General features: G+C 40.6%; 1 protein-coding gene across 2 annotated transcripts in view; it reads right to left on the reverse strand.

Annotated features, from left to right (window-relative positions):
- The window catches only part of HECTD4 (HECT domain E3 ubiquitin protein ligase 4), a 68137-nt gene that overhangs the window by 17462 nt on the left and 32427 nt on the right, over positions 1–18248 (reverse strand). The window contains exons 23-57 of one of the 2 annotated variants that reach the window (XM_080355515.1): positions 17650–17754; positions 16955–17118; positions 16410–16643; positions 15989–16181; positions 15724–15828; positions 15561–15649; positions 14835–15010; positions 14250–14385; positions 13953–14094; positions 13677–13843; positions 12951–13097; positions 12462–12646; positions 11785–11938; positions 11186–11466; positions 10698–10887; positions 10333–10414; positions 9495–9697; positions 9208–9343; positions 8546–8728; positions 8220–8390; positions 7647–7816; positions 7102–7217; positions 6607–6710; positions 6182–6343; positions 5915–6063; positions 5574–5653; positions 5285–5448; positions 4570–4807; positions 4017–4153; positions 3729–3855; positions 2975–3112; positions 2696–2832; positions 2375–2535; positions 1637–1818; positions 45–250 (exon numbers count right to left, since the gene is read on the reverse strand). In XM_080355515.1, the coding sequence (XP_080211641.1) occupies positions 45–250; positions 1637–1818; positions 2375–2535; positions 2696–2832; positions 2975–3112; positions 3729–3855; positions 4017–4153; positions 4570–4807; positions 5285–5448; positions 5574–5653; positions 5915–6063; positions 6182–6343; positions 6607–6710; positions 7102–7217; positions 7647–7816; positions 8220–8390; positions 8546–8728; positions 9208–9343; positions 9495–9697; positions 10333–10414; positions 10698–10887; positions 11186–11466; positions 11785–11938; positions 12462–12646; positions 12951–13097; positions 13677–13843; positions 13953–14094; positions 14250–14385; positions 14835–15010; positions 15561–15649; positions 15724–15828; positions 15989–16181; positions 16410–16643; positions 16955–17118; positions 17650–17754 (5514 nt within the window). Of the gene's footprint in view, positions 1–44; positions 251–1636; positions 1819–2374; positions 2536–2695; positions 2833–2974; positions 3113–3728; positions 3856–4016; positions 4154–4569; positions 4808–5284; positions 5449–5573; positions 5654–5914; positions 6064–6181; positions 6344–6606; positions 6711–7101; positions 7218–7646; positions 7817–8219; positions 8391–8545; positions 8729–9207; positions 9344–9494; positions 9698–10332; positions 10415–10697; positions 10888–11185; positions 11467–11784; positions 11939–12461; positions 12647–12950; positions 13098–13676; positions 13844–13952; positions 14095–14249; positions 14386–14834; positions 15011–15560; positions 15650–15723; positions 15829–15988; positions 16182–16409; positions 16644–16954; positions 17119–17649; positions 17780–18248 lie in introns of both variants that reach the window. The other variant, XM_080355514.1, reaches the window with a different exon arrangement.

Here is an 18248-nt window from a genome sequence, read left to right on the forward strand (position 1 = left end):
ACTTAAAAACAAGGCTGCTCCCAAAACACTGCTAAATATTTCACCTGTAAAAAGGAGCAGATCTGTTTAGTGAGGTCTAACAGACTCTCCTCTCCCTGGTGCAGCGTCCGAGTGATGGCGACCGTCAGCCACTCCCTGATGGCCTGCGAGTTGCCCTGGTAGAACAGGTCTGTGGCAGCGCAGTTCTGGGAGCGGACGCAGTGCTGCAGGGACTGGGCCAGAAGAATGGAACTGGAACTGATTGTGCCATCTGTAGGAACAAGACAAAGTGGGAGGTCAACATGTTTATGTAGCCTGTGAAACAGACAGTGGAAAGGGAAGTTTGAAACACTTGGAAGACTACAAGCCTTTCACTCCTGAGCAAGTGCAAACCTCTTCCCAGACATCAGCAGCAGGAAGGATCCTCCCAAGCCCAAACTCACAGCCCTGACAGAGGCGGTTGCAGACGGGGTGGCCTCTAAATGCCAGCTGTGATCGTCACCACGTCGCCTGCCCTTCGGGGTGCCAGGCACGCCAAGCTGTGCTGTCACAGCTGCCTCGCTTTGTCCTGCCTATGGAGGCGGCGTGGTGCAATATACTGCCTAAGAACCCGGAGAGGGGACAGTAAGTGCTCTCTTCCCTGCTCATTCTAGATGAGGTGAAAGTGGCTGTAGCTGTTGTCAAGCTTTCCCCACAGAGGAACCAGACAACTTTTAGGTGGCCTTGAGTGGGTCTCAGCCCTGACACCTCATGGCTGTCACTAGAGCTAATGGGAGAAGTCAAAAAAAGAAAAGTGCAGCACACAAAGGAGTGAGTGATTCACCAAAACACCGGGCTGGAAACTGTATGTAGTAGCAGACTTGAATTAGACATATTTTAAGAAGGAAAAACGAAACAAAAGCTTGTAAAATTATTCTCGAAGCCATGCAATGTAGTGCTGTACTCTGCAAGAGGATCTTTTCCAATGCAGCATCTGTTAGAGGAAGCCAAGTTTCAAAGTAATTGGAGGAGGGAACAGGACTCTTTCCAATGGCAAATAATTACTTTCAATTATTAATAGCCTATATTCAGCACTTCTGACTTCCTCCTTATGCTCCAGCCATGTTACACACATTTCTTCGCATGCAGAATAGCTTTGTCATGATAATTGTCTTTGATAACACTCACTTGAATTAGCCAAAGATTCTTTTCCATGATTCAGCACATACATTCTCTAATCAGATCTGTGATTCCAGTAGGAAAAGGACAAACCACTTTGTGAAATGAAGAAGAGTTGAATTTCGAAAACTGAGACCCAACTGGCATTTAGTTTTATTACCCTGGATTCAATCTATAAACCATTCTCAATTCCTCACAAGCATCCCACGTGGATACTCCCTCCCCGCAATAAACGGAAGAGCATCAATGACAAACAGACAGGACCACCCTGAACAGACCTTTAGGATGGACTCCAAACTCTCTTGAACATTTTTAATTAGATCATTAGCAACAACTTCAGTTTAGTACCCTACCACTAAGGTCAGGAGTCCATTGAGACAGTTTTTCAAGTACCATCATTATTAACTAATTAATCAATAAGTGCCAAATTAATTAGATTTTTTTTGTCCCCCAAAAACTATCGTACCAAAACAAAACTGTGACAAAAATCAGTGTTTACCAGGAAGAGGTGGTGCGAGAAGCTGGTTGGAGAGCAACTGCAGGTGCTCCAGAGTGATATCACGGATAGCGGGAATATGAAACAGCCGAGTAAACATATGTGGAGATTTAGGGGCAAAAATATTGAGGAGAGCCATGCGGCAGTATAGCTTGGCCAGAGCAGCTTCGCTTCGCAAAAGCTCTCTAGAAAACACAAACGTCAAAACATAAAATTGCTTCACCACACGTAAAATAAGCCATATCCAGCAACCTGTCTGTGAATCCGAACATATACACCTGATTTATTCGTATTTAAAAGGTTCAAGTAGACCCAAATCTTTCTTATTCACTAAAGACAGCACTCAGCCCACCTAATTCTGGCACCAAATTAAGGTGTCTGAATTAGCTGCCAACTCTCTGCAAATTCTAGGTAGCAACTGCCTGACAGGGCAAGAAACGTGAGCTTCAAGGAAGGTACCTGCTAGACCAGCAGGTATAAAAACATTTCTATATGACTAAAATCCTTTCAACAAGATAATTGTAACCTATTTCCTTTATTAAAAAAAGGATCAAAACCCCATTATCCACTGAAACATGAAGAATTAATGAATCTTTGTCAGCTTTAAACCAATAACTACAATAAGATTCGAAAGTTTAAGACTACTCCAAACATGGTTGCAGTAAATAATTGTACTACAGGAAACATTATAGATCAAGTCAGATAATGCAAATGCCTTCCAACTGCCTTTCTTTTTTTTACCTGTGGATTTGGATGTTGGTATTATCCAGGGTAACCAATCCATTTGTCGCAGTCCTCCTATAACCCGCGGGTGGCCGTTCTAACATGTCGATAGGATACCAGTACCTGACCAGAACTCCTTCGCTCCTGAGATACGTCTCTACTTGTACCAACTCGTTTACCTGGAACACCAAAACCAACACCGTCAATAAACACAGGAATGCTGATAATTTTTTCTTTCAAAAAGAGAAGCAAACCAGGAGTTTAGGACACTTCGTCGTGTTTGCTCGTAGAGGTGTGATGCTGATGCACTAAAATCCCTCTCAACATGTCTTTACTCACGGAATCAACATCCAGAACGACACCATGAAGACCAAACGTCTTCAGCATCCCACGAATTGCAAACTTGGGTAAAGCTGTTCCAACAGCGCTGCTGGTGACGTTGTTACTGTCAGGAGAGCGAGTCACCACTGTGAGACCTGCACAGAAAGGAAAAATACAACTCTTCAGGTACAGCATTTTCCTCAGATTAACAAATTATTATGATTTACACAGCAGATCCGAAGTACCAGAGCCCCTTCACTTTGATTCTTCCCTCAAGATACTTTTAGCTGACCTCACCTTTCCGCACTTTATCAATTGTAAATTTGTTTGCTTCATCTTTGATGTCCTCGATAGTAGGAAGGTAGAGGTCTCTTGGGATGCCACCATTTTCCTCGTAGAGGAATTCCACGGTTTGTCGTGCTATATCAACCATTCCTGGTAGACAGAAGCGACTGCTAGTTATTGTATCCAGCCCCTTGAAATAAGTCCTGATTCTCATTAACATGATATGCAGACAACCTATCTAATTACTTAAACATTCAGTCAGGCTGACAGGGAGTGGAGCTCTCCTGAGAGACACTTGTGTGCTTCTCATCAGGGCTCAGAATTCTTACTTTGCTCTTACTGGGACATTCCCACAAACAGGTTGTTTTGCCAGAACTACATTCATTTCCAAGTCCCCTCTCATTAAAATGTCCTGAAAAAGTTCTGCATTTATATAGCCACAGACAGAAAATGCATATAGAGAATTTCTTCCCAAACTATTATTCCAAAGTATTTCTGCAGACACATCACAACAGCACAACAAATTCTGCCACATTTTCTTAAACTATTTTTCCTATCTAAATAGCCCGACATAGGTAAAAGTGTTAAAGAAAAATCACGATCCCAAACCAAGTCCTAAGTACTTAAAAACAACAAGTGATTTTTTTTTTCTTTAAATTAAAGTTTCCATCCCTGTATACAGTAACACATAAGACACACAGGTGTTATCCTCACACTTACTGCACATTAAATAAAACAACATGTATTGAAATAAACATAGCCATACCTAACTGTAATGCTCCTTTAATCTGATCCAACCCAGACTTCCTTTCAGCCTCATTACGGAATCTTCTTCTAATTGTAGGGAAAACTTTGGTTTCCCAGGCTTTAACCAACAGGGCATAATGATCCTCCTACAAAGACAGAACACCAAGAAGAATGAACAGTTAACAACAGCTGTATTTTCCTTCAGAAAGCAGGGAAAACTCTTGCATGGCAAAACTTAAAAGTCTGAATGACAAGATCTCTATTTACAGTACAAGTTATAGCAGGCAGAGCTTGCCATGCTCCTCACCCGGGGAATATCATCGTCATCATCGTCATCACTTTCATCATCTGCAATAGGAGGGGGATGAGGATCGGGGCCCGATGTGATAAAATTCTCGTAGCTTAGCTCCATTTTATAGTGGCAAGATGTGTCACTGTCATATTCTGCCAAACACACATAGAAATAATGAGATCATAACGCACGGGAAGGCATGCAAAAATATTCCATGAAGTTTTTGAGATATATTGCAATCAGCCTGTGCTAACGTAATACATTTTGGCACAGCGTAACCAACTGGCTGATTCAATCAGCTATAACATCTTAGTGTATTCAAAGCCCTAACGAGATAATTTCTCATTGAAGTCGCATTGAGAATAATCTGTGCATCCATATAGAGGACGATTAAAGTAAGATTTTTTTTTTCAGTTGCCTTGTTTAAAATCAAATAAGCACCTATTTGACAATGCTTGTTGTACTGCAGTACCCAAGGACTGCAGCCAGGATTAAATCCTATTTAATTGACTGTAATTTCTCCTAAAGGAGATTTAAAAATAAAAAATAAAATTAATCATCACTTTACGTTGTTGAGCCGTAGCAACAGCAGCAATTCTACAAGGAGGCCCGTGGGTCCCGGGATCAGAAGCTATGCTGGTGCCAGCATCGTTATCGCTGTCAGAAGCCATGGCAAAAGGCAACGCTTCAAAGTTGGCGCTTATTTCCTCAGCCAGGTCGATGCAGAGATCGGCGGCGTTCCTGTGAGCCTGTCCCTCCGCGTAGGCAAACTGCCGAGATCCAAAGTTAGCACGGACTTTGGTGTTCTGAAAGAAGATGCACATCAAAGCACTGAGCTGATCACATCTCCACACCATGTGCTTTTCCCAGCATCACCAGCTATAAAACTGGATGCAGCAGGGAAAGTATTAAGCTTCTAAACACGAACTTTGAACTTTCCTTTTTTTTCTATCTTCAAGAGACAGCATACTGAGCTGGGATACTTTGAAGCAGGGTCACTGCTGGGAAGGAATACTAATGGAAGGGCAGCTGGCACAAAATAACGCCATCCTATCCAGCCAGCTGCACACTAGTGTCCTTATGGGCAGGAAAAGTTCAAAATAACGACAAAACATGCATGCACCTGGGAAGGGCAATGGAATATCTCAACCTAATTCACAAAAGATAAAAACTACCATTCTACTTTTTTATAGAGAGGTAAGCAGGTTCAACACTTCTATATAATGTTTTTAATATTTCTGAAATAATACATCTCAAGCAACATATTTCTGTTAAAAACTTGCCTTTTTCTGGATGTGGACAACTGGCCACATTCCACCAGAGACGTCCTCTAAATACGGCCCAAGTCGCTGCCCACAATACGTAAAATAAACTCTGCCTTTAGCTGGCTGCCCTGGAGGGGGTGGAGTTCCTTCTGTTCTTTCCCAGCCAATTCCTGCTACATCACCTGTAGAAAAACAATCACCACAAGGAGAATATGGATTTAATCTGTTTTCTTGTCCACCGTTTCCCTTACACTTAGGGGAACTTTCTGATTTACCAGATAAGCAAGTTAGCTGCACGCTTACATACCAGGAGAAAGAGTCACGTCCAGTCTAACGCTCTTCCACTGCAGCAGGCTGGAGCCGTTGTAGTGGACTGCTCTCCCGTTGCTACAAAGAAACACAAGGAGAAAATTAAAGAGCGCATAGAAACAAAGCGGGAATGCTACCAGCTGAAGTCTAGGAAGCTGTGATGCTGACAAAAGGCAACTCAACTCTCCTTATTTTGATAAGGGGATAATCTAGTTCATCATTTTAACATTTAAATTAAAACATACATGTTGCCTACTACATGCTCATGATACTCTTCCCTAAGGAGCACACAAACGTACTGAGCAAGAATGTGATGTTTGATGTACATCTCCAACATACTTGTGAAAAAGGCAGGTGCCCACTGGGTTTGTCCAAGCACCGTCCCGTTTCTCGGCTTCTGTAGCAAACCCAAATGAAACAATTGGTCCAGTGTCATCATCTGTATCTCCATAGGAAACTATCTCAATTTCCCAGTAGAATGATGGTGCCTAGAAATAAAAATAATTTTAAAATACTTACAGAACTTAGGTAAAACAGAAAGTTTTCTTTTCATGCACTATTGAATATTAAACAATACAAACTGTTGTACGGTTGTTGGGTTCTTACCTGTACAGGAACTGGTGAAGTGGCGTAGATAAATGTGCCTCGAGGAAGTCCCCCACCTGCGCTAGGATCAGCCAGAAAGGTCACAGCTGTGAGATGCGATGAGAACATGCACGCTCGCACGGGGGGAAACACTCTTGATGGGCTCCAAGTGATTTCTTTGGGCTGCAAACAGGAACAGAGTATTTTATTCTACCAAGTGGAGTTGAAGACATCCACTGAAAGCCAGTGACACATTTTATGAAGTGTGCATTTCATACAACACATGCAACTCCCATACTTCAATCACAACAAATCACATCCCATTACAGAAATTCACATTACATGAGATGTTTAAATAAGAATCCAAGAAGTGCACCACGGGTAGGCTGTCTGTACTCAGTGTCTGGTTTCACCTGGAGCAGCCTCAGCTCTGTGTCTGTGCTCACCTGCCTTCTGTCTGCTTGGAGAGGAGGAGGAGGAGGTCGAGCACAATCACGATACAACATTCGTAACCTTTCACACTGCATTTCTACAACAAGGAGCCTCTCCCCTGCAACAACAAACCAAACCAACTCATGAGGTTCCAGGCAAATCTAGTTACTTCAGTACAACAACACAAATCTTAATACAGGTAAATAGAAACAAATATAACATTTGCATTTTCAGAGATCTGAACAAATAGTCTCACCTAATTGACAAAATTAAAGACAGAATCTAATGTATACAAGCAATAATTTTCCTTATGTTTAATTTATATTTGGTTAGCAAAGCCATTAAGCCATTGTTATGCTAATTATGCAGCTATGACAGGACGTGCTGTACTGTGCTAAGCTTTCAAACTCTAAGCAGCTGGCGGACAAAACACTGAAAGGATTCTAAAAGCTGTTATGTCTCTGAATCGAATATGACAACAAAGCTGCAAGAACGCGTTGAAGACCTACCAGGGCTGCACTCCTGCGCTACCAAATTCAGAACTTCTACAGCAGCTGGACACTGCTGAATGAATTCTTCACAGAATGAGCTGTCTTCTAACAGCTGAGCCATCACCAGGCATGCTCTTAATGGAAAAAGAATATGTTTAAAGCATTATAAAAGTGTACACTGAAATCAAAGTTGTCTTTACACATATTGAATTCAAGATTATTGTAAAAGCCAGCATGCTGACTGATATGTCTCTTTGGCTGCTCAGGTGTTCACTGGAACTTCCACAATGGAAGCTTTACTTGCTTCACAGTATTTACTTATATGAAGCATTTGCTCAAGGCACTGCCAATGTTACAAGGGGCACTTTATTTTTTGGTGCTCATTTTAACAACATCCAGACACTGAATGCAGTTAAGGAAGCAAACAAGATTTTTTGCATTGTCCCCTGCTTTCGTATGTCAGTACCAAGTGAGGAAGAAAACAAGAACCTGGGCAGTTTTACTGAACATCTGTGTATGGTATGAAAACAGAGTGGGGTGCCGCACAAACACCAAGGGCTCACCTGGTTCTGATTTCAGCGAGAAGCCGGACCACTGCCATTACTGGGGTTGAGCCATCTCCTGTTGCAGGAAGTGAGGTGTGAATAGAGAGACTTCCCTCCTGAGGGAGCAACATGGACTGGACTGCCTGTACTACCTTCTCAGTAATGGACAGTTTATGAAGAGGCAATGCCTGATGGTGGGGGGGCACGGTAAAAAGTTAAATTCAAGTAGTTAGTTTCTAAGAAACGAGGGTGTTTTATTACCTGGAGTTAATTCTTATTTTGTACTAGCACAAAATCAGCACCAAACACCAACTAAAAAAAACCCAAACAAACAGAAACAAAAAAAAGTACAACAAAACATCACAGTATGCAACCGAACATCTTTAAGCACCAAAAGATGAATACCCTTGTTACTTAAATGAGAATTTAAATATAAATATTGTTAAGATACATTTAAGAAAATGAGGCAAGCTTTACAAATAATCTTCAAAGATGAAACAGACTTTTTACATGCCGCAGATTAATCGCCAATATGCTATGACAAAAAAAATGAAGATCATACTTAATATTGGATTATTAAAACTACCGTACCTCAGATCTTGGAACATAGAGCCTAGATAATGGGATAGTTAATGTGTCTGATGCTTGTGAAGTCTTTCTATTGTCTATACTGGTGGGTGGAAATTTGACCGTTGCTATACCTTCTTGTTCATTAATAGATGCCACAACTCCAATGCTTCCTGCTATTCCTTTACCTAAAACCTACAACCAAAGAAGGGCTGCGTAAGATTTGAGGCTCTGCAGAAAGAAACATTGAGCGCTTAATACCACACACCACCTCAATACACAATCCTAGGAAATAGGCAAAACATTGTCAGAAGGACCATTTCTCATAAGTGTGAATGGTGCTGAATTACCTGAACTTCAGAACCTATTTTAATGGTCTCCTTAAAGCCACCCAGAGCACAAAGGGCAGCTACTGCCTGCCGAGCGATCCTTTGAAGTTTTGCAAGCTTCCTTCCGCTGCTACTCCCGTTCTCCAAAATACTCTCCGCATATTTCCCAAGTTGTGGAATGTACATCAGAGCCCGAGACAAAACCTGAAGACAGAAGCAAAAATACCAGAGAACAACTTCAAAGCACAATTCAGACAAAACCCAGTGCCCCAAGCCTCCAGCCCACACACAGTCTCAGAAGAATTATTTTTGTTCCTGAAGAGAATTATATAATTCAGAATATTCTAAGTTCTTTGATGTGTGAGTGCCACCACAGCTGGCTGAATAGCAAAGGTAGAATAACTACCCAGCAAAAGCAAGAGAACTCCCTAAACAAACAGCATTATTTACTGAAAAGAATGGCAACAGAATGACAACAAGTTCTCTAATACTGGATAATTTTTTATTATATATTCTACCCTAAGACGTCAGATAGATACCACCTACTGAAAGGGCTGCTCCTACATCCCGGTTAGCAGCAATAAATCCCAAACGAGTCACTTAGGAAATTGCTAATTAAGCTCTCTTAACTACTCAATACATGCTTGGTGTAGAATTTGATACTTAATCTTCTGTTTTCTTACTTTTTCAGCAGTCGTTGTCCATATCTGAGCTGCGTTTGATTCTGGTGCCATCAACAAGCTATGGAGCAAAGCGATCACCTCTGCTGCCATGCTGTTTGCAACGTGACCACTAATGAATGGCCTCACGGGATCCGTCCTGCACAGAACAAGAAAGCAATTTTCCCATTAATTTCAAAATGAGAGAAAGAAAAACTTTACTTGTCAACAATGACACACACCACAAAAAGGGGAAATTTAGGAACACTCAGATTGTTTTCTCTGGACTCTATAGAATCAACATGACTCACCTGGCAAGCTCGGAATTCCTCTCTCTGCAAATAGATGTTTGTGCCGTCTTCTTTTTGTCCCCTGTGGACAACCCACTCGTAGCTTCTGGATTGACAGTTTCTATGGGTGGCCCAACACTAACTATGAGACCAGACTGTGCCCACTTAGTTGCCTTTCGAAGAGCTGCAGCAGCTTCTTCTGTAATAACTTCACAGCAACCACTCTGAAAATAAAATTGCCACACAGGACAAATACTAACGTTAGCTCTGCTTGGCCACATCATGGGATGTATTTAACTCTCCTCCCTCTGCATTTGTAAAAGTACTGAGAACACATCAGAACACCTTCCTCTGTATGCAGTACTCAGAGTCATAAGACAAATTCTTTTTGTTGTTTTTTCTTGTCTACAAAGAGATCAGAGGTCAATGTGGATTTGTTGATTTTAATACTCCATTCTTAGCTTAACAGTATAGTTCTACTTCTCTTATGAAAATGCTACATATGAGTATTTCTGGTGCAAATACTCAAGAAATGCACAACTAATTTAAATCTGTGATTTAAAATTCATACTATTGAGAGGCATTAAACACTTCAGGAAAGAGAATATTAAAGAGACTTAAACATGACCTACAATGGCTGGAGGAACGGTCAGCTGAAGTTACTTTTTAACATTTAACCCCTGTATTTACATCAATAACTACATAATGCTAACATTCCATATAAAGTTATCTTTCTGAACAGTTCTGTAAATTAAACAATATTTAACAAAAGAGATTTAACATCAGTAAAAAACAAGAATTCTGACTGGCCACCAGTTCTTAAGATGTTGAATAATTCTTCAGTTATTCCTTTTCTTACTTTTGTCATGTCTCGATCCATTTTCACCACTTTCTCCATGTTGGCTCCAGTTCCTAGTCGGAATGGGCGACCTTCTGAGCTACTATTAAAGTGAAAATGAAATACATCAGCCTTGTAATAGAAAATTATTATCCAGTGTATGCATTATTAAAAGCAATGCTTTAAAAGCCGTTTTGCTTTGATAGTTCTATTCCCTAGTCCTACATGGTCTGTAATACCATAACACAATACCTTCTATTTTTCCCATACAGCATCACTTAAGTAGCTAATTTTTCATGTGCTTGTTTTCAGAGAAATTAAGATGCTTTTATGTTCTTTTGCTAGCGGACATGTAAGCTAATTCTGATCCAGTGAGTTAAGATTACCTTAGTAACGGCTGAAGGACTTCATGGGATGACTGGTCTTCCCGTTTATGAATAAAAATAGAAAGTTTACCATCCACTGCCTCGCTTTCTTCTCCAGGATCTTTATCGCCTTTTATGGAATTTTTAGGGCTGGCTTTTGCCAAAGCAGTATCCGGCTCGGAGGCAGTTGGAGAAAGAACTGTCTGGCATCCTTGAAGTCGAAAGGAAAAAAATGAAACAAAACAAACACGCAATCATGAGCTCCATCAACAAACTCTCCCTTGAAACTAATGCTAACACACCCTAGATGCATCTAAAACGTCAATGTGACACACAATTTAGTCTGAGAACAGTTAAATTTAAATCTCAGAAACAGCCTGCCTTTCAACACTGACGCATCACAGATCTTCTTCCTACTTGAGCTTTCTGTCAATACAAAACCTCTTTGCAGAAACATGACTTGCTTGGCAGTTTCTCAAATTATCACGACACAAGGGAGATGCTGGTACCTGGCACTACGTAATCCGCCAGCTTGGCCAGCAGCAGAGACGCAATCTTGGAGGCTGGGTCACTGGGATCATCCTGTTCGCTGTTCAGAGAAGGAACCGAGTAACTCCAGGGAGGCAATTCCACGTTTCCACAGTCCTCAACACTCATGAGAGGCAGCGCAGCACGACACAGCTGCAGGATTATTAGGACCAACTTTGGAGAAGGACGTTGATCCAAGAGAAGTGACAGAAGCTTGGACACGCAGGCTGGCTGGCTCAGGATTGCTTTACCTATGTGACTCCTGAAAGGGAAAAAAAACCCAAAACACAAACAAACAGGTAACTGCTATTTGAAAAAGAAAAAAGTTTGATGATGCTCTTGAAATTAAAAACTAACTTATTACTTACAATATGTAATTAAAAACAATTCAGCATCTTACAACCTTATCTACAACAATTCTTAGATAGACTGATAGCACTGATTAAACACTAAAGGTCAGTTTACAATCAACTTGTAGAATGGTTTTGAAAGTTATCTTACCTTTGTCAAAAAAACCTCTCAAAAGCCCCCCCCTGCTTTCATACTGGGAAAAAATACTCTAGAGACAAAGGCCTAGTACCTTGACAGGTCATTAAGAAGACTGAGAACATCTTGAAGCGCGTCATTTCCCGCAGCCTGGTTACCACAGCACTCCGTGGCGCGAGCGAGGTGGTTGGTGAGAAGGCTGGAGACCTGACGGGCCAGGCCAGAGTGAACAGCTTCTGTCGAACCACCTTCAAAAGTCACGCAAGAACACAGTTGTAATTACCAAAAACTAAGGTACACACCACCAAAACCCTTGCCCATAAACTGAAAACAGTAAAAAATACCTTCCGTTTTGCTATAGTAAAACTTTTAATATATAAATATGTTTAATTAAAAATAAAACCTGATACAACAGCTATGTCCCACTAGCTATGTGTCTAGATGTTTATGTGTGTTATGGGTGAATCACAGGAAAAATGGGTAAGTGATCGCTCAGGGTCTGCAGGTTCTATGATTATGTCGAGACAGAATCAAGACCACGTGCCAGACTTGAAATTATCTGCAACATTCTCCCATACAGAGGAAAAAAACTGAAAGTGAAAAAACACGAAGAAATCAACTTATTTCTGTATCCACTTGTGTGTTGTAGATAACCCAAACAATACTGAAGTAATGGTGAGCAGATGCCCTATTGTAAATACATTTACACTGCTTCTCAAGCACTTGCACAATCTGAAGCGCACAGCAGAAACACAGCCGCAGTGTTCCTACCTTCTTCTTTTTCCCATTCCACACAGCGGTTGGCGAGCACCTGGAATGCAGCCCAGGCCATGGTGGCCACCTTCTGTTTCTTAGTCTGTTTTTCATTCGAACTGGATTCTGTCTGGCTGCTTAAGCTGCAAAGCCGGTCCATAAGCTGCACCAGGCCACTACGTACCAAACACTTCTCTTCGCTCCTGCATGAGAAGACAAATTCAGGTTTTGTTTAAGTAACTTTTTGGTCACTAACAACAGAAACAGTTAAGATCCAGAACATGCTGTTAACAGTTAATTACTTCACTTTGCAGAAAGACGGTTCTGTCTCTCCCTTGTCCTCCCCAAAGAAAATTCCATATTCTGAGAACTTCACAGGATGTTCTCAGACACCCCTCATTATGAAGAAAAGGAATATTTTTATACTATATGAGACTTCTCCCCAAGACAAACCCTAATAAGGACAGCTGCAGATGCCCTCCTTTCCTTTCCAAAATACCGTCCTACCTCGTGTAAGGTATAGTGCATAAGAGGCCAATGCTATTCGCGCAAGCAATGGGGTAGCGAGCGCACAGCGAGACCACAGACGTCATCGTCTCTCCAAAAGCTTCCTGGACTTGTTCCACCATCCCGCCACACGTGAGCTCTTCGATTCTGTTGGTAGACATTTGAAATGGTAGGCTTCTGAGGTTAAATAAAGTGAACAAACTTCCAAATAGAGCTTTAAAAAAATGTATCAGCACATATTAAGAATTACTCAAGGAAGATTTAGAAGCAAAACTGCAAGTGACTTAATGTTTCAATATGAAACATATGTAAAGAAGATCGTACGGTAGTTTTACCACAGATGATTGAAATTTGCTTGCAAACAAGATAGGGAGAAGATATTGAACAAATATAGATGACACTATTCATATCTGCTAAATCTGCCACTAACACATAACTAACATTAATTTAGAAACAGTGTGGAGAGTAAGACACACTATATACATGTTTGTGGTTGTGTCACTCCAGTATGAAAGGAAAGTTCACCTGCTGCCAAATAAAAGCATTTCTTAGCAGTTTCTGCCTTTTTACCCCACAAGTGCCAATCAAAGTGGTTGCTGCAAGCTTAGTTCTGCAAACTTGAGCCCTCACAGGTAGCCAGTTCTTACAGTTTTTCTTCATGCAGAGCAGTTTATTATCTTCTACAGGGACTACAAGATTTAATTATTCTCAGAGAAATAAACAAACCTTGGTCCTCCCTGAAGTACCATGGTCACCGGGCCCACGAGATGCGTCACACCGCCGACCCGGACAGCTGCCGTCAGCAGCTCCCGCATGTGCACCAGCGCTTGCTTCCTCGTGTTCCCCCGACGCCACCTGGTCTGAGCAGCGAGCAGAAAACTGCTGCTGGACACCTACGAGGTTCCGTTCACTTTTGTTAGCGGGACACAAGCAAGGCACCTCCCTTCTTTGTGAAAGTTTCAATTTGAAAATAGAATGATGTAGCACATTTTAAGGACATACCGCTTGGTCAGGATTTGTTCCAATGAAAGCGAACAGCTGCCCCAGTAAGACGCTGTATGTGGGTTTATCTCTGCTGTCCTCAATGGCCAGTGACTGCAGAAGTGTGAAAGAGCTACTTCTGTGGCTGGTTACGTGGCGGCGCCTACGAGAATACAGGGTAATTAGATGCAGTAGCAGTAAGTTGATCCAATTAAAAAAAAAAAACAAACAGTGCTATGCTTGCAAAGTTTATGAAGATTTTTAACAACAAAGGCCATATTATCGTAAAGCAGCCTAATGGAATAAACCCCTGTATACCTCTGACTCGACCTAGCAAACTCGATGTCTTCGTTACCAATCATTTCTAAATCGGATGGAGCTGACATGCTGCGCAGGAAGACGGGCTGGCGGACTGTGTGAGATATCACTTTGGTTTCAGACGCTGATTTACAGGCTGCAATATTAGACAATATGAAAGAATGTCACTCCTGGGGTAGGAGATTATTTACAAACTGGTTTTGAAATCACTGTGGACATTCCAATTAAAGATATAACATAGGAGGGGGAAGATAACATCTAAGTAAGAACTTGCAGCTCCATTCTGAGGACTTCCCTGTTTTCAGGTACTGTTTCAAGTGAGTTTTGTTTTGATTAGGTTAAGCTTTTTTTTTTCCAAATAATTCAGAAGGTTAAAGTTTAAATTCCACTTGTTACTCAGACCTTAATTAACCACCATTAGGGCAATCAGAAAACAAAGGCTCAACTTCATTTAGTGTAAAAGGTTTTATTTCAAAAAAGTAAAAACAAAAGGTTTAAGTGAAAGAGGAAAAATAAGAGAAAAGGAATAAATCATCTCTTTACTAAAAAAAAAAGAAAGTATAATGCTGGTAACGATATATGTACCTGGAGTCTCTGCGGGGGTACCAGATATACTCCTTGTGATACCAGACTGTGCTGCAATAGTGACGTGTAGTAACAGCTCTGCTCTGTTCATCAAGCTCTTAACTAACGTTTTTGTTTTTGCTAAGGGATGAGAGGTCTTCTGTATCAGTGAATTCACCTCTTGAAAAAACTTCTCCCTAAAATTATGGAAGAAAAATAAAATAAATAAACTCAATTATGTTTTAATGCCTTCTGCCATCAAGTGTTACTTTAAAGAAGACATATAGCATCAATCGATTCTATGCCAGCAGAGTAGAAAGCAGAAAAAATTAAATAAATAAACAAGTGCTTTGTTAGTAAGTACTAGTAGCTGCAGGTACTAATATTAATATATTTACGACATGTTTCTAACAATTTAATCAAATATTGCTAGACAGATAGGAAAATTGAGTTTTTAAGTGCTTGCATCCCTGGTTAAAGTTCATCTGAATGTTCCTGCTCCCAAAGATTGTTTCCTTACTGCAGGTCTACCAGCCTTTGATGGAATTACACGTAAGTTTGAGGTATTAGTGCTAGCTTCTGTTTCACATCTTTAAGTGTCATAGGGTACAACAAGTTTTAAGTGGCTACTTCAATAAGCATTTATGTTATATGTGCAATTTTTACCCTGTATAGCTACTTTTGGAACTCCCTGAAATTCCACAGCTACAGCCACCTGTACAGTGCACTCCACAGCCAGCTACTTACCTTAACGCCAGGACCACGTTCTCCAGATCGCTTCCATCAAAAGAAACTTCTTTCATGGAACACAGGAGTTCCAGTTCTTTCATCTTGCTCTAAACAAAGCAAAGGAGAAGGATGAACGTATATCGAGAGCAGTGTGAGCATGCACAGCAGCCACAACACTTACCTCATTGAAGTGATAATCGTAGAAGAATGGGACATTGTTCTCCAGCTTCCCATGCATGGCGTCATCCACCTCATTCTGCCATTTCTGCTCCAGCTCAGCCACACTCTAATAGAGACAAAAAATAACACTGATTGCAGTTGTTCATCTTAAGGAGTAGAAAAAATATTTAAGGAAGAAATCTGAGTACATTTTATATTTGTGTTTCTAAAATGCTGTTAATACACCTTTAGCCTTCTGGGTTTTTTTAGTGTAATTTTATTTTTACCTGCAATTGTCTCTCCATGGCATTTAGCTTCTTAAAGGTCTCTCCCATAATTTTACAAAGTAAATCATATTCTTCAGCATGTTCTTCTTGATACTGGAAGTTTATCAGGGACTGGAGTGCATCAACCAAATTCAAGTGTTTAATCACACATGAAACTACCATCTCCTCCATTACTTCTGGCTGGATCACTTCCCTAGGGTTACAGGTAAAGCCAAATTGGTTAAGCAAGAATAAGGGACAAACTTTGACAATTCATATTTACAATCCACTAGGTGTTGCAGTCACAAACAAGTATTTACAGAATATTAAATGCATACCATCATACAAAACAGCCACGCCGCATCCTCACCATTGCTTCTATAGCACGAAACGTATCAAACAATAAAAGTTAGAAAAATAAAGCAAACCAATGTCTACTTACTTTATACTAGGTCTAAATTGAGGCCGAGCACGTCCAGAAATTTCCCTGAGCTTTATCATGATTCCTGGAGGCAGCCTGATCCTTGGCAAATCAAAATAGTGTCCGACGGGAGGCACCAGAACATCTGAAGGATATGTAAACTCTCTGTCTTCATCTATGGTAAGAGGCAACGGAGAAGGACTTGGTGTAAGGGCTGGAGATATTACACCATTCGCTTCCACCTGCCACTGGCACCTGGAAAAAATAAAGGAAAAAAGAAAGGATTTTTTAAATTATGTTTTCCTAACTGCCCTTATTCAGAAAGACACATCAGTCAACAGCACCTTATAAAAAGAGACAACATATTCACATATTGTTTGGCTTGTATCAAACACAGCCCAATCCTCCTCTACTTATTCTAAAGAAAACCTCTGTTCTATAGAACATTTCCTTAGTTTTAGGCAACTCAGAACTCCTGAACAACCTCGAGCACAACTACAAAAATCAATTTCTCTCAGAAAAAAAACCCACATAGGAACTCAGATTAATTTATTTTTTTTTGTTACCTTTGTAATAGTTTAGATCTCAAGAGCTCTTGACAGGTTTCTTCATCTTTGGTAATTTCTGGTCCATTGTATAATATTCGCAGCATAGAACAAGCTAACACAGAAAGGCCAAGTGCCAGGTCAACTAAGAAGGGCAAACCTCCTGACACATCCTCTGAAGACTCCTGCAGTAGGAACAGCAATAAAGTTGCACTAATCAATCAACCATCAAGTCCTTCCCCAATACATTTCAAGATGGGAGATTTTATATTTGTATATGTAAAAGATGTATCTACCGTATGTCTCTTACAGAGGTATACTGAAAAAAAATGCTTCAACAATTTAAAGCACTATATAAGAACAACTCAAGACCAGAAACTAGACTTAAATGTTGTTTTTCTGAACCAAGAAAGAAAAGGTAAAGTTATTTTTGGTTCAGTCATTTTCTGGCCTGCAGATCTGCCATCTCACGGCCCCAGTCCCAGTTTCCCAGCAGCAGGATTCAAGTTTCCTTGTGTTTGTCCCCAGCGTCCCTCCCCTCTCTTCCTTACAGCCTGGAATCATCATCATGTCTTATTGCCAAAATAAATAACCTGGTACTGTTTTCAATTTCAGATGTTAACTTCCAGCGCTGAAGCACATTTGGATTTGATCTGAAGTGCGTAACGAGATAAACTGAAGTGAAACCTGTCCCACGGAATCTGTCGTGTGAGTACCTGTGCTCGGACAGTGCAAGCAAAGCCCCACATGGCTTTGTCTGGAGTGTTGTGCTCGCGGCCACTCCGCATTTCAAAGGAGAACGTGACTGTGTCTCCTTCCACCTTCACATTTTCACGGGGAGGAGAGGAAAACAAACAAACAAAAACAAAAAAAAAAAGAAACATTTAAGAATTGAGGCAAACAAACAGGCTTTTCATAAATGGTGCTTATTTTACGGATTAAACCTTTTAGTGACAGTTATCTAAGTATTATTTTTATCTCCAATTATATACTCTGATTGAGCTTCTTCCCTTTTTGTAAGGATATCTTTCAGTGGACAATTTGATTTTAATTTTGCTGCTGGCTAATTACAGTAAAACAAAAAAAATCGATCAGAGTTGTAGAATCAGAAGTAGAATGTATCAAGTCACCCTGTATTACTTGGCCTTGATTTTCATCAAAACACTTTCATCATTTTTCTGCAAGACACCATGCAATAATTAACAGTTCCCTTCCTGAAGGAAGACAGACAAGCTCTTCAAGGAGAAGAATATAAGCACATTAATAGAAAAGTTTGCTACAAGAATAGTGTAAAAGTCTGTGTCTGAAAAAAAAG

The sequence above is a fragment of the Nesoenas mayeri genome, assembly GCF_963082525.1.
Source record: "Nesoenas mayeri genome assembly, chromosome: 17".
Lineage (NCBI taxonomy): Eukaryota > Metazoa > Chordata > Aves > Columbiformes > Columbidae > Nesoenas > Nesoenas mayeri.